This window comes from Urocitellus parryii, chromosome 5, assembly GCF_045843805.1.
Source record: "Urocitellus parryii isolate mUroPar1 chromosome 5, mUroPar1.hap1, whole genome shotgun sequence".
NCBI classification, from domain to species: domain Eukaryota; kingdom Metazoa; phylum Chordata; class Mammalia; order Rodentia; family Sciuridae; genus Urocitellus; species Urocitellus parryii.
In genome coordinates, this window is record NC_135535.1 from 99,632,562 (window position 1) to 99,648,559 (window position 15,998).

At 34.9% G+C, this 15,998-nt stretch overlaps 1 protein-coding gene across 1 annotated transcript; it reads left to right on the top strand.

Moving 5' to 3' along the window:
- The first annotated feature begins 3,211 nt into the window (after positions 1 to 3,211).
- Clec12b (C-type lectin domain family 12 member B) lies at positions 3,212 to 10,509 on the top strand. Its single transcript, XM_026410897.2, has 6 exons — positions 3,212 to 3,302; positions 5,006 to 5,104; positions 6,526 to 6,744; positions 7,201 to 7,355; positions 7,559 to 7,674; positions 10,359 to 10,509. Exons 1-6 carry the CDS (start codon positions 3,212 to 3,214, stop codon positions 10,507 to 10,509), a joined length of 831 nt encoding a protein of 276 aa, XP_026266682.2.
- The last annotated feature ends 5,489 nt before the right edge of the window (positions 10,510 to 15,998 follow it).

Below are 15,998 nucleotides of genomic sequence, written 5' to 3' on the forward strand. Positions count from 1 at the left end.
TCATTTTTTTTTCCTTTTAGAAATAGTCATGAGTCAGGTGCAATTATATATCACTCTTTTATCCAAGCATCATTTCCTGTACCATAGCAGGAGGTTGCATACATTCTCAGGGAAATTTAAGGTACATGAAAAATCAGGAAAAATTAGAACAAAATAGTTTGCAAAATTTGGTGAAAATGGAGGAGCAGAGCAGAGACAGATGAACAACTTTCATTTGTTATTTTTATAATCATCTACTTGGTTTAACTTTCTCTCATGTTAATTTTCTCTGTCATTATTTAATTTACCTACACTGGTAAATAAGAGGATAGATTTATTATTCATTTTCATATATTCTGACAGCAAAGTTCAGTTAATGTATAACATAGAGCCTCCAAACACCTTTTGATTCAACACTCCATTGGTTAAAAAAAATGAACAAGAGCAAGATATGTAATACATTAATACCATTGGAGATCATGTACAAATGTTCCTGTATCTCTTTCCCACATTGGTAGTGGTTGCTCCTCATTCTGGAGATCTTTTGAGATCATCTCACACAGATATGAACCCTGTGGGGACCACATCACACAGATATAGACCTGGAACATCTTGAATCACTCCCTAGGTATCTGAAAACACAAAACCAATGCCAAATCCTCCCTGAAACATAGCTATTTAATCTTCTCTTGCTTCGTCCAAAGGAAAACTTTAAAGGAGATACCCTTGCTCTTGTGTAACTCCTAAATATTTTCTGGGATTTTGTAATTAGTTTCCTATTTGTGCTATGACAAATTATCACAAACTTAGCCACTTAAACAGCACAAGTTTATAATCTTACAGCTTTGTAGGTTAAAAATCTGATACGAGTCTCACTAGACTAAAATGAAGGCTGTTGGCAGGGACAAGCTCCTTTCCGAAGGCTGTGTGGGAGAATCTGCTTCCTTACCTTTCCATCTTCTAGTCAAGATTCTGTGGTTCTTAGCTTTCTTCCTTCACCATCACTCAAAGAAGCTTTATCTCTCTAACTCTTCTTTGTTGTCACACAACTCTGACCACCCTAGAGGTCATCTCCAATTTTTAGGACTGATGTAATCAAATTACATACACTTACGTAATACAGGGTAATTTCTTCCTCTTTAAGGTCCATAACCTTATTCACATCTGCAATGATAGTTTTGCCATTTGAACTATATTATATTTATAGTGCCTGGGGATGAAACCATAGACATCCTTAGGAGTTCTTATTCTACCTATCAAAGATTCTAAACAATTTATTTTCTTATATATGTTAATAGATTTGTATGAAAAATTGTGGTGAGATTAGAAATAGATGCAGTAATTCAAAAAGACCCCTGTGAGTCTTATGGCTGTTGTGATTAAATAACCCAAGGCATGTCCATTGTACTCTTTTCTTGCCTTCTTCCAAATTATAGTCACAACACCTTCTATAAAATTTCTCAACTCATTATCATTCATGTCATGTTGTTGAAATGTTTAGTATTGCAGTATAAATTCTTATGTAGAGATTTTAATTCAATTTTACTGGAAACATGCTTTTCAGCAATTTTAGACTTAAGAAATAGAAAATAGAAGTAGGTTATTTTATCAAATATTTTAAAATGAAATATAGATAAATCGTAGCTCAATAGGCTTCAAGGCCCAAAACACTCTTGACATTTCCCATAGTAAGTGTTCCATATGGGTATCCAGTTATTCTAGCAGTATTTACGGGTGTAGTTGCCCCAAGCTCCATCTTCTGATATTTCAAATCCAAAAGACAGAATGTATTTTATAAGAGTTTTAGCTGCAGACTGCCATCGTACTGAAAAAAAATCATACTGAATGAAATAAGTCAGACTCAGAAAGTCCAAAATCAAATGCTTTCTCCCATATTTGGAAACTAGAAAAAAATAAGAAGAGTGGGAAGGAAAACAAGGGAGATCTGTAGAGTAGAGGAAGGAGATTGACAGGGAGTGAGGAGGGATGGGACAAGAAAGGAACCATGGAATGAAACTGACCAAATTTTACAAGGTACATTATATGAATATATCACAGTGAATAAAGCAACAGTTAAAAAAAAAACAATAACTAAATAGAAGGAAGACCAGTAGAGGAAGAGGAATAGGGGGAGGGAGGCAAGAGGAAAAGGGGAACCCCTGGGGACTGAATTGGAGCAAATTGTATTTCATGCATGCATAATTGTGTCAAAAGGAACTCCATTATTATGTGTAGAACTATAATGCACTAATAAAAATATTAAGAAAAGACAATAGAACAAATTAAAAAATAAAAACACTTTACCATGTATCAGTCTGTCTTTCTGGAACCTGCCAGCTTTTTTCACTCTCCTGAAACTTCAGGTAGTTATTTCAACAATCTTGTTCCAGTGTATTGGTTACCTGCAGGAAGATTTTTCTAGATTATACTGTTAAAGATTTTAATCATTCCAGAAGGAATAATTAATTTTAAGAATATGCACTCCATATTTTATTCATGTCCAATTTTAATAGCTATTAATTTCACATATATAATATATATTATACATAATTGACACATTAATTATACAGGTTAATGAATTACACTGTGACATTTCCATACACGTATATTTTGTGCCTTGATCATGTTCACCAATAGCTATTAATCTCCTTCTATGTCACATAACCCCTATTACCGAAACCATCTCTCTCTCCCTCCCTCTTTTCTTTGTCTCCCATGTGAGCAGGCGTGTGCGCACGTGTGGGACACACACACACACACACACACACACACACACGTTTGGATTACTTATAACAGTAGATAGGTATGCATGTGACATGGCCCTTCTGGTTTAGTATGTGTACCTTTGCTTGCTATGTTATATGGTCTCTATACAGGATGAGCTAGCATTAGATGTCTGTAAACTAGAAAACTTAGATATTTTTTCAAATATTCAGAGCAGCCTCAGGATGAAACCACCATTCCTGCTCTGCCTCCAGGCACCCCCTTTTGGGTTCCCAACAAAGAACAATGGTGCTACAGTTTGCAATCTGTAACATTTCAATATCTAAGGAGAATATTTGACTTCTCTCAATTTTACTGCAGAGAAACTGTTATTCTGTTCTAACAAAGGGCCAGTAGGGTCAGTTGAGTGTCTATGGAGAAGTTTCCAGCTTTGAAAAGAACACTCTGTCACAGACCTGAAGATATTGAAACATTAGTTACAGAATTTGTGGTAGTGTTTTCTTCTATAATGTCCGACGAAGTGACCTACGCGACACTCGCATTTCAGGATTCTTCTGGAGCAAGAAATAATCAAGATGGAAATAACCTGAGAAAAAGAGGTAGGAGTTTAAGAGAAAGCAAGCTGAGACCGTGGTTAAAAGCTTTGAGGTGCTGGTTTTGACATGGGCAGTGGCATCTTCAGGATGGAAATAGTCATGGAATCGATTCATGGAGTGAGTGTTCCTAATGTTGAAGAGAAAATATGTGCCTTTAGGGACCTGTTTTAGGTTGTGTGATAACTGTATGTGTCAAGAAGCTGTACCTCTTAGTGAGACGTTTTTGTTGGATGTTTCAGAGATGGATATTGGAAACTGAGATGTTTCTATTTTATAAATGTCCTTGATAATTAGACTTTATAAAGTTGCTGGAAGAATATTCTTTTATAAGTCAAATTGGAGGCTTCTAAACAGAGAACATGGCATTTTTCTTACATGGTGTAAGTAACTGAAGGCAAAAAGTAGAGGATGGGCAGGTCAGGCATGAGCAAGTGTTAGTTTCACATTTATAAGTTTTTTTTCAATTAAGATAGTTGAAATTCCAAGTATAATTAGTATTATTAATTAATAGCAATACTTGTATAGTATTATATATTCATCATCATATTTTTATTGAGATATAATTATAAAGTAAACAAAATGATATTACTGTTTCAGAGAGGAGGAAACTGAGACTGAAATAAATTAAATGTCTGAACTAAGTCCATACAATTGCTATGGGGGAAGCCCAGTCTCAGTTCTAGTCTTCAGCTTATTCCCTTGTACCCAACTGGAGGAAATGGAAGTTTCTGGTTAACGTATAAGGCGACATCCCTATCCCTTAACTTCAGAAGGTCTGCTCACTGTTCAGGCCATTGTCTTAAATCATTTGAATCTTATGAATTACTTTCTCATGCACTAATTTAGACTTATTTTTAGTTTATGAATATGTGTACGTGTGTGAGTGAGGTTTGAGGGGAGGATATACCAAAAAGATGATTAGAATGGGCTTTTTACATGTGTCAGATGAAGGTGATTATATGTTTTTGGCTTTTTTGATTTACGCTTGAGGGAAAAGGAGGTCTGGATATAGTGCATGTGATAGTGCATCTGGAGATTGTATCAATCTATCAAAACATTGGACTTGACACCTTAGGACCTGAATCAAAGAGAAGGTGAGAGAAATAGGAGAACATTTTCATTAAAAAATAAAGATAAGATGCTGAAATTTGAAGAACTAGACACAGACTTCCTGGCCTATTCTGCTTTAAACTGTGCACTATTTTTTCTATATTAATTGATTATTTACTGGGTGATAAATATCATGGATAATATGTAAACATTATATTTTAGTAGATAACAGTTGCTTTTAAAAGTAGAATTCACTTTTATGCGAAGTATAGAATAACCTGCCTTTTGGAGATTTGTAATCGTAATGGAGACAATAGGTCTCTCCTATTGTCAGCATCAGTCCAGGGAAAGTTTTCATAGCATGTTATTTGTGAAATCAGTGAACTTGAAGATTAAAGGTGGGTGATGATATTAAAACAAAAACTAAAAATTAGGAGGCATTTACTCTTGAAGGAAAGATAGTGGTGAAATAATGGAGGAGAACTGGTGATGGACTCTTATTAGGCTTCATGGTAGAAATTTTCTAAATAATGTCATTGAAGAAATGAGAGAGAAATTTTAGTACCTGGAAGATTCCTAAGTCGGAAGAATAAACAACCCGAAGTGTACAACCCACCTAGCAGTTCTGCTTGCTCACGCCTCTGTTGACTTTACAGGGCATCCAGCTCCATCCCCCATATGGCGTCAGGCTGCCCAAGGTCTGCTAACTCTTTGCCTGATGCTGTTGATTGGGCTGGTGACCTTGGGGATTATGTGTAAGTATATTTGCACAAAACACAATAAAGGCAATTAAGTATAACTTGTAAACTATGTAAATTCAATTTGTGGACAGATGCCAGCATTCTGAATCCTTTAATAACTTTCCCATCTCATAAGTGTCCCATCTTCATGTTGTCAAAACAGATCATTTTGGGACATACTTTAATATGGAGGTTTAGTCCCAGCTCATTATTTTCTCTTGATTAGCAAAATAGACTTATTTTTATAATTGTTAGAGCAAGGAGCCCTTGTTTCCAGATACACATCCACTTACTATGCCAGTGGTAACAAAAAGGAATCAGGGGATTGTGTTTAAGAAATGTCATGCTGTTCATTTACCTTGAAGACTAGCTCCCTCTGTTTACCCAAGACCTTTCTAGGGTAGAGAAAACATCTAAGTGACAGTACAAGCAAGGAGGGAGTGCCCTGCTACACCGCACCCAGCAGACAGAATTGAGCCATCTCTGCAAGACAGTGGAAGCTCTGCTCCCCAGCACCAGAGCCAAAAAGGAATATTTTCTTGATTCTGACCTATTATTGTAATCTTAGAAAGTTGGGGTCACTTTTATCCTCCATTGGTAGTGGGAATTCAGGACTAACAAAGTGGAAAAACATCCTGAGAATATGTATTTTATAGAATGTTGTTCAGCACGTGGAATAAAGTAGTGATTTGGTACAGCACTGAGATTCAGGGAACTTAAAGTAAAAAACTGTTATTTGTTGAATGATACTAACATCTCTATTTTTAAAATTTCTATCTATATATTTAAAATCTAATGGATAATTAGGATTTCTACACATCTATTTGGACAAACAAATAAAGGATAATTATGTAGCTTGCTCTTTTGTAAAGAAATGTTCTAGCAGAGATAACATATTCAGTAGCTCAGTATTGTGAGAATTAGAAGCTAATCTTCTGCAATGATGTACTCTTTGAAAATGAATAAACTTGCCATGATACATGCTCAATTATTTACCATAAAAGGGCAGTTAGCATACTATACTTTGAGATATTCCTTGTCTCAAAGAATTTCATTTCTATTAAACTATAATTCTATCCAAAAACTCCAATTAGAAAAAAAATACCAAAATAAGGGGCAAAATTACTGACACCAATTTTGGTGAAATAACAGATATATAATCATTAATTAATTATTTTAACACAAGTACTATAATACTTAATTCATTATTTAACACAAGTACAATAGTGAAAACATGAATAAAATTATAAAGGTAAACTCTAAACAATTTGGGGTTGAAAAGTATCTGGTATGTTTCTTTCATGAAATCTCAATTATTAGGAGTTACTAATAAATATTAAGCAATAAGAAATATTTATGAATCAAGAGAATTATGGATGGCTATTATGAGAATGGAAGGATATTTGAGTTTGTCTCCTGTCATGTTATTCTTGGAGTTTTGCAGATGTCTAACAAAATTAACTCAGATTCAGAGACATTGAATCGACTTCAGAAAATTATCCACCACCAGCAGGAAAATTTATCCCAGCAACTGAGCAACCACAGGAACTTACCCATGGAAGAAGAATTTCTCAAATCACAGATATCTAATCTACTAAAGAGACAGGGGCAAATAGCTATCAAACTCTGCAGAGAGCTAATCATTCACACTTCAGGTAATTAGGTCTGCTGACCAGTCACAGTATATCAGTTGCTCTGATTTAAGCTGACCATGTGTGGCACCTCAGAGTATGAGACAGTTGTCATTCAATGATGTTTTGAGGATGTCACTCTAAATTTAGGAAAAGATATAGATTTATTTAATAATTTTGAAGATGCAGAAGCAAGTATGGGAATCATTTTAGAATATCAATTGGAAACTTCATCTCCTTGTTTTATTAACTATTTGTAAGGGATCCCATTATTATATGAAGTTAAAAGCATAGCTATAAATTCTGAGGTCAGAACACCAAACCCTGAAAAGAGTATCTCCAGTGTTGCAAACCATAACCAGAGTGACTTCATTTTCAAAGGCTTCTAAAACAGCATGTTTTCAGGGTGCTGGACCTCACATTCTATTGTCCAATGTAGTTTTCATTGTTCATGTTGTTGAGTATAATTTCCTTTTTCAGATCATAAATGTAATCCTTGTCCTAAGACATGGCAGTGGTACCAAGAAAGTTGCTATTATTTCACAATAAATAAAGAGAAAACCTGGAGTAACAGTAGAGAGGACTGCATAGAAAAGAACTCCACATTGCTGAAGATTGACAGCTTGGAAGAAAAGGTATGATTGAATCTCCTTCCTTGGTTATAGAAATTATCCCATACAATGAAAGGTATATGAATGAAATTTCTGATTCACATGATAGAAATTCAGTGGATTCTGAATAAGAACCAGCAGATGAATTTAGTAAATTTTTCTGTCTTATTTCTATAACCTAGAATGTGACTTTCTCTTAAAGATTTCCCTCTGTTTTTTTCCCTCAGAATTTTCTAACGTCACAGCCATTACCCATGATTTCTTTTTTTTGGCTGGGATTATCATGGCACCCATCTGATGGAAATTGGCTATGGGAAGATGGCTCAGTTCCCTCTCCATACTTGTAAGTCTATTGGGAATGGAAAACCAAGATTTCCTTAGAATCCTGAGAGTTAATTATGAGAATTATAAATCTAGATTTTAAAAAGGAGTGCAAAGTACAAAGAAAAGAGTAGCAAATATTGTTTGGTGGTATATCTAATTTCATCTGTATGATCAAGTCAGGGCAAGTCACTAGACTTTGCCTATTAAACTTTTTTTTAAATTTAACATATAAATATAATGCTTAGTATCTTCAGAGAACTCTATATAAATACAAACCCTTGAATGGAGCATTGTTATATTCCCATTTTATAGATAAACATTGTCAAAAAGAGACTAAATTAAAGATGACTCAGCTCAAAGGTGATCAGGACTTTAGTGCTTTAGTGTGTTTAGTCACTTAGCTATTCTGCTCTCCAGCACTTAGAATCCAGGATTGTGTTTGTCACAAGAACACAAATTAACATATCTATTTGGATCAAATAATAGTCAGTCACTTTCTAACAGAAAGTAACTTTGAAATAATTTCATGATGAAGACTTTCCAATTAGGTTATATGGCAAATGTCTTTCATAAACTAAACTGAGCTAAATCTGCCATTGCAAAATTTTGATGAAAATATTTAAAGTACATTTAGGATACAGCAATTGAAAATTGCATTTTTCCAACTATCTAAAGTTATGGAAAAAATAGGTGTCTGCCACTTTCTGTATCTACTGTAAGAAAACCTTGGAAAGAGACTCCATCTCCTAGTACCTGGAAGTCCAGGTGCTGCTTCTGATCATCAGTCTGGGGCCAAAAATAGGCAGCCACTTGGAAGCAGGGGTGTGCTGGTAAGTGTTTGTTCTATCTGTAGGACATGTCACAGATGAAAGTTTCTTCAGAAAAACATTTTTTAAAAAATGTCTGTGTAAGGCCAGTTGGTGCATGCCTGTAATCCCAGTGGCTCCGGAGGCTGAGATAGGAGGATTATGCGTTCAAAACCAGCCTCAGCAATGGCGAAGTGTTAAGCAACTCAGTGAGACCCTATCTCTAAATAAAATACAAAATAGGGCTGGAGATGTGGCTCATCGTTGAGTGCCCCTGAGTTCGATCCAGAGTACCAAAAAAAAAAAAAAATGTGTAAGGGAGCACATAGCTTTGAAAGATTCTTTTAAAGAATACAAAACCAAAAATTTTGGTGAACATTTCATTCATAATTATGTTTAAATGGCATAATGTTTTTCATATTTTAAATGTAATATATAGTATTTTTGTATCAGATGAAATTGAAGATCATTGGCATCAGTTTGGGTATAGTTTTTTCTCCACAGCCCTCTCCCAACAAGTACCTAATGCATCTAACCTACTCCTATTTTACTCATTGAAGCATGTTGTCAAAGTTTTCTTAAACTGACTTATGCTATTCATTTTTTGTCAAAGATGTGGTGCTTCAGCTCTTATACATCAAACTCCTTGAACAACAATATGTCTATTGTTTTCTTCCCAGAGACACTTTATTTTCATTCATTCCCTCAAGTTTTGCCATGGCTATTTCTACTCAAATACCAATCTCTAATACTCTCTAATCACCATTACTAGTCATATTAAATTGATTAGTCTGGTTTCACATAAGCAATAATGGCAAAAAGCATGTGCTGAATAACATATTAGCAAACAAAATTACAGCAACTTTTTGATACCTGGAGTAATATTGGTCACGCACTGATTAAAATTAATCTGAGGCACGTATTGCTACTAGACTAAGAATTTCTAAGAGGTGGTGCCACAACCTCATGTAAATGCAATTCAGCTTTCATTTTGGAATCTAAGATGTTTCCCCTCACCCAAAGGGATTTTAATCATCCGGTGTCCCTCCTTTAACTCCTAATCAAAATATGGAAGAGGGTGCCAGAGCAGGGTTCAGAGCCTGCAGACACTGACCCCAGAGAACATGCAGCTTCAGGTAAACCACTCATCATACTCAAGTTAGAGTAATCTTCGGGATTACATAGCCATTTCCTTGGCTCCTGAGGCCTTAACTGCTGATCGAGTGTTTAACTAAGACTAAGATTTAAGAAGCCTATCCTGAAGCAAGAAAAGAACATGGTAGTAGTAATGCAGGTCATTTGAACAAGAGCAATACTGATCACATAGAGAATTTAGTTGTCAAGCTTAATTTTATAATGACATTATTTGGGAGTTATCATCAATTTCCTAGAAGAGAAATTGAGAACTATTATCAGAACCACATCTATATTTTAATTCATTTCTTCTCTTAACCTTTAATTCATTTGTTCTCTTGTTAACCCCACATATAAGTAAACACAAGTAAAATTAGGCTTTTGCATAGTAGAATGTAATGAAATTTTATAGAGAATGTGATTCATTTTTTCTACTTTTCTTTTTACAGACCCAAAGTACAATTATTCTAGCACTTCTAATTTAATCTGGACCAAGGGAATTCCATTAATGGAATCCCATACTAGAGAAGGAAATACAAATTCTCGGCATAGAACTTAAGTTTTCTTAAATAATAATTCTATGTAGAAAAACAATTAACTAGAAATAAAGGATTTAGATGTGTCCGGTTAAGGATTTTGATACTATAAGGCAAAAGTATCAGAATATTCCAGTTGTTGACTGCAAAGGTACCTAGGAATACTGAATGGTGATCAAATTCCAAATACAGTATTTATTACTAATTTTAAATCAATTAATTTTCAGATTTAGTAATGATGAACTTTCCCAGATCAATGGATCCAAAGGATGTGCTTATTTTCAAAGAGGAAATATTTATGTTTCCCGCTGTAGTGCTGAAATTTCTTGGATATGTGAGAAGACAGCTAAACTAGTGAAGATTGAAGATTTATATTAATATGTTTCTTTCAAATTCACCAAGAAAGAAGGGACTTGAGATTGCAAGCCCATGTGATGAAGAAAAAAGCTACAGTCGTAGAGTCAAAAACAGATTAAAAAGTGACTGTATCTAAACTCTCAGGCAAATGAACTTGCTTCACAGAACAGTCTCCACTTCTTGTCTGATGCCTTCTGATCTGATGTTCTAATTATTCAGGTCTTAAAATTATCCTTTGGACCCAGGAGAATACTTGTTCTATGCTTCTATCTCAGCATCATCTCACTGATTTTTTTCTCTCTCAAATAAAAGACTCTTTTCTTGCTTTATTATAACATATTTAGATATGCACTCTGGTGATATTTAAATATGAATAATCAGAAGGGACAAAGGTCAGGACTGGAACAAGTTTAAGGAAACTCCTGTTGTGAAGGTTACTAGATCACATGAAGGTCTGAGGGATCCCAAGGTGAGGGTCCTGGTAGGTAGAGCAGTAGCAATGTACCAGCTTAGCAAATGTTTGTCTGTACTACTGTCTACCATAGCCTTCATGTGCATAACCACTCTTCCTCCATTTTCTTATGAAAATATATTCTTATTAATCTTTAAAATTTAGACAATTCATAATCTAGTGATATAGCATAATAACTTCACCTTTACAACTTTATCATTGATTCAAATTAATAATATTGAAGTTATTGTTTTGGTAATCTGGGCATTAGTATATTTAGAAAACTTTAGTCTTTTAAAATTCATATTTTATTTCCTTCAGAAACATTCTAATAAATTGTTTGAAGATATTAAGATATAAGAATCCTTACTTTTCACACCTTTCTTAAAATAGTTTGTCAGTATTGGCACACTCAAAGCTTAAAGCAAATGATTTCAAGACCTTTTCCAGAACAAAATTGCTGATTGCAGAATTTTTTCAAAAGATAAAGATTTCATCTTCTCCCTCATATAACTGCATTGTTATGTATAGTCTAAAAACTAAAGTAACCTGTGATATTAATTTTACTAGGACAGTGATCTATAATTTACTGGAAAATTGATATGATTCAAGTTCAAAGCCAGTTGCATTGTGGAATACTTTAATAGTTCTTTGAAACAACTTTATATATAATCTAGTAGTTTATTATTCTTTAAAGATTTAAAACTATCAGCTAATTGATTTTCCTCTATATATGGAAAGAAACTTTAGAACTAAAGAATAATGTTCAACATAAATATTTAGTAAGATTTATAAATAAAACATATTTAAACACACATTTTTAAATGTAGATCATTTTTTAAATCATAGCATAGGTGAACAGAGTTTACTGGTTCTCATCCAGGATTGAAACACAAGTTACATATACATGGATTAAAAGAGAAATTTTATTCTTTCATTTCTCTTTAGTTGTTTATTGTAACTTCCACTCTCACATAGATAAATTTATTTATTAAAAATTAAAAACTCTGCACCAGACTCCCACACATTTGGTTTTCTGTTCCCAAAGGAAAGATAATCTCTTCTATTATTTATTTATTTCTAACCAAAGAATGATGTACTATTTGTAACTTAACTGTCTTTGTTATCTTTTTCCTGTAAAGAGGTTACAGTTTTTCTTCCCCTGGTACCCTGTATTCTTTTGTTCTTATCTTTTACTCTCATTAGAAGGGATTTCTGCATCTGACCTTGACCTCATTGTGGCTCTGGGTTTGGATCAGCTACTATTGTTCATAGCCCCCTCCCTGCTGTCCTGCTGTCATCACAGCTTCATGCTGTTCCCAGCAGCCTCTGCAGTTGGCAAGGAAATCCAAAGTTCTTTTGTTTGTCAAAAAACTTCATTCTTTGTGGCTTTCTCCTATCTTGGCTTATGTGACCAGGTTAGATCCCAGAACTTCAGTTTTCTTTTCTCTCTCTTTCCCAATTTCTCCAATCAAAATTCCTGGAAGACATTTTATACTTAGATGGATATATGGATAAAATGAACTTTAAGAAAAGCTGAGTCTCTAAGAAGGGCCCCAAGTAAAATCTGGTAGCCAGTTGCTGAGTTGGGGGTCACACATGTACTCTTCCTGGAAGAACCATAAATTAAAATTTTGTGGCCCTTGCCCAAACCTGTTCCTGTTCTAGCTGCCAAGATAAATAGCTCCCAGAAAGCCCCATTTTGCCACTTGGCTTGATCAATAAATTCTAACCTGCAATGCATCAGGACTGAGCTGGTTGCAGGCTGGCATCTTTTTTTTTTTTTTTTTTGTATAAAAGAACAGAGTGGGAACCTGGACCTGCATTTTTTTCTGACTCCTCAGTTCCCTAAGGGTACATTTTCATTTTTTACTGAAGATTACAACCCTCCACTTTGAAAAATGCTGTTTGTTTTTTAAATAAAGCCTTCCATTTATCTTAAATCCTTTCCTAGTGAATTTGAACTGATGATAGACAGTAGACACATAGATAGATTCATAGATCGATAGATTCATAGATAGATAGATATTATACACACACACTACATATACTTTCAACATTCCTGGGGAAAGATCACTGTTATGGTTTGAATGTGAGGTATCCCCCCAAAAGCTCATGTGTAGAGACAATGAAAGAATGTTTGGAGGAGAAATGATTGGATTATAGCTTCGACCTAACCTGTTAATTAATCCCTGATGGGATTAACTGAGTTACGGTAACTGGAGGCAGGTGGATGTGGCTGAAGGAAGAGGCTCATTTGGGGGTATGGCTATGGGGTATATATTTGTATCTTGTGATAGAGGCCTCTTTCTCTGCTTCCATCATCATGTGAGCTGTTTCCCCTCTGCCACACTCTTCTGCCATGATATCCTACCTCACCTGGAACCCTGAGGAATGGAGTCATCTGTCTATGGATTGAGATCTCTAAAACCAAAAGCCCCTAAATAAACCTTTCCTCCTCTACAGTTGTTCTGGTCAGGTTTTTTTAGTCACAGCAGTGAAAAAGCTGACTAAAACAACCTTGTTTAATGTTTATTTTAGATAACTTTTTTTCCATCAAGGGTGGTTTCCAAACCTGTATTCACAACAGATTTAAAGCACAGAGTTTGGGGCTATGTCTAAGATGCACATAATCAGAATAATTTAAGGGCAAAACTGGAAATTCTCAAGTTTCAAAAACTCTGCAGTGATTTTTAGTAACTTAGTGTAAGTATTTGGCAATATTTGGAAAATGATCTTAATACCAGCTTCCTGAGCAAATAGGCCCAGAGACAAATGTGCTAGAAGCAATCTCCAGATGGACAAATTCCTATTGTAACACTAGCAAAAAAATAGTTTGGGTTTTTGTAGGGATGTAGTGTGACATGAAAACAGCTACCTTAGTCATAACCAGCATCTTGGCTGCCATGTGACCCTTGCATTACAATCCCTAAAGTGCTAAACAAAGTCTTTGAGATAAGAAGCCAAACTTTTCCTGCTGGCCACTAACGCCCAGACTGTTTCTTAACTGATGTTTAATATATTAATAGTTTATGAACAGTCACAGGTATATTCTAGTTGGTTAAGACCTATCTTGGTCTATCTTACCATAAATCCCTTCCTTCTGCCTTGGGGTACAGAGATTCTCCTATCTTGCTGTAGCCTAAGATGTATCCATAAGTCCCAAATAAATTGTACTTTGTGCAAACCTGGGTCTGTTAGCTTCTGTCTCTGATTTCATGGCACTCTCCAACTTTAGCGGTGGATTCTTGTATAATGGACTTTTCCCTGAATCAGTCCAAGTTAGGTCAGGGCAAGTAAAAATTAGGACAGAAACAATGACAATGCTCAGAAATTTCTTTGCTGTAAACTTGGACAGCAATGCCTGACTTACGAAAGTTATTGAAATGGTCAGGATAGACAGGTAATTGGATCTATGTCACTTTTTGAAAATAATTTTGTGAAACTTTGAAATTTTATTGGGGAGCTGTGAATAAATTCTGATGTCTGAGATTGTTTCATATGTTAAGATTATGAATTAATTGATCTGAATATGACTGGATTGTTAAAAAAATTAGTTTCCCCATGTGATGATAATATGCAGCTAAGATTAAAAAATCATGGTACTGAGGTCACTCCAGTGCCAATTTTATCAGTAAAATAACCAAACCTCTGTTACATATCAAGAAAGCAGGTAAACTAGTTCCATTGGTAAGAATTCCATGTGATTGACAGGGTTAGAAGACTGACTATTATCTGAATCTAGGGCTAATTGTATATCCCAGACTGCATATAAGCGTGTTCATTTGTGTTTGTACATATTTGTGTGGGCATATAGAAAAGTATGATACATCACTGTTTACTTGGGGTAAGTTTGATGGTAGAAAAACTGGACAAGAAAAGGAGATAATAAACTTTTTGAGTTGAGAATCCATTTTGAATCTAAAAATTGAAAGTGAGAGTCAGATGATCAGAATTAACAAGGTGGTCCTGAACAAACAAATATAAACTTCTTAGTTATGTTCATTTTACTAAACACTTAAAAAAAGTGTGTGTGTGTGTGTGTGTATATATATATATATATATGTATATATATATATATATATATATATATATATATATGTATATACATATATATATATAATGTTTCAAGCATTCAGAAATGCCTCAGCCTTTTTTTTGGTAGTGGTATAAATTGATACTTAAGACAATTAATGTGTGTGTGTGTGTGTGTGTGTGTGTGTGTGTTGCTGGGGATCATACTTAGGGCCTGTGTATGCTAGGTAAATGTTTTTCTATTGTGTTACACCCTAACCATAATTTTTTTTTAAAGAGAGAGAGAGAGAGAGAGAGAGAGAGAGAGAGAGAGAATTTTAATATTTATTTTTTAGTTTTCAGCGGACACAACATCCTTGTTTGTATGTGCTGCTGAGAGAGAGAGAGAGAGAGAGAGAGAGAGAGAGAGAGAGAGAGAGAGAGGGAATTTTAATATTTATTTTTTAGTTTTCAGCGGACACAACATCCTTGTTTGTATGTGCTGCTGAGGATTGAACCGGGGCAGAATGCATGCCAGGCAAGCACACTACCGCTTGAGCCACATCCCCAGCTCACCTAACCATAATTTTTTGAGTTAAGACAGCCATGGGTTAAGAGCTGTGTGTTTTAGATAATGTCTCATCCATTCTGTGTTGTTAAAACAGAATATGGAGACTGAATAATTTATCAGAAGAATTGTATTTGCTCACATTCTGGAGGCTGGAAAGCTTAATGTGGTAACTGGAAGGTTTGGTGACTGGTGAAGTCAATCTCTTTTTTCGAGATGGCAACTCATGTGCTATGTCCTTTTTAAGAAGGAAGGCTGGATATTCTAACATGGCAGAAGACAGCGGGGCCAAGAGGCAAACAAGGACTAAATTTGCTCTTTTATGATAACATTAATCCCACTCAGAGCCCTCAGGGACTGATCATATCTTTTTTTAAAAAAAATTTAATTGTATACTACTCAATGCCTTTATTTGTTTTTATGTGGTGCTAGGATTGAACCCAATGCCTTACACTTTCGAGACAAGTGCTCTCCCAC

Bases quoted from the DNA above. Each gene is read 5' to 3' on its own strand.
- Clec12b (XM_026410897.2), top strand. From the start codon at position 3,212: ATGTCCGACGAAGTGACCTACGCGACACTCGCATTTCAGGATTCTTCT. The intron at 3,303-5,005 runs GTAGGAGTTTAA...TTGACTTTACAG, and splicing joins AAATAACCTGAGAAAAAGAG to GGCATCCAGCTCCATCCCCC. The intron at 6,745-7,200 runs GTAATTAGGTCT...TTCCTTTTTCAG, and splicing joins GCTAATCATTCACACTTCAG to ATCATAAATGTAATCCTTGT.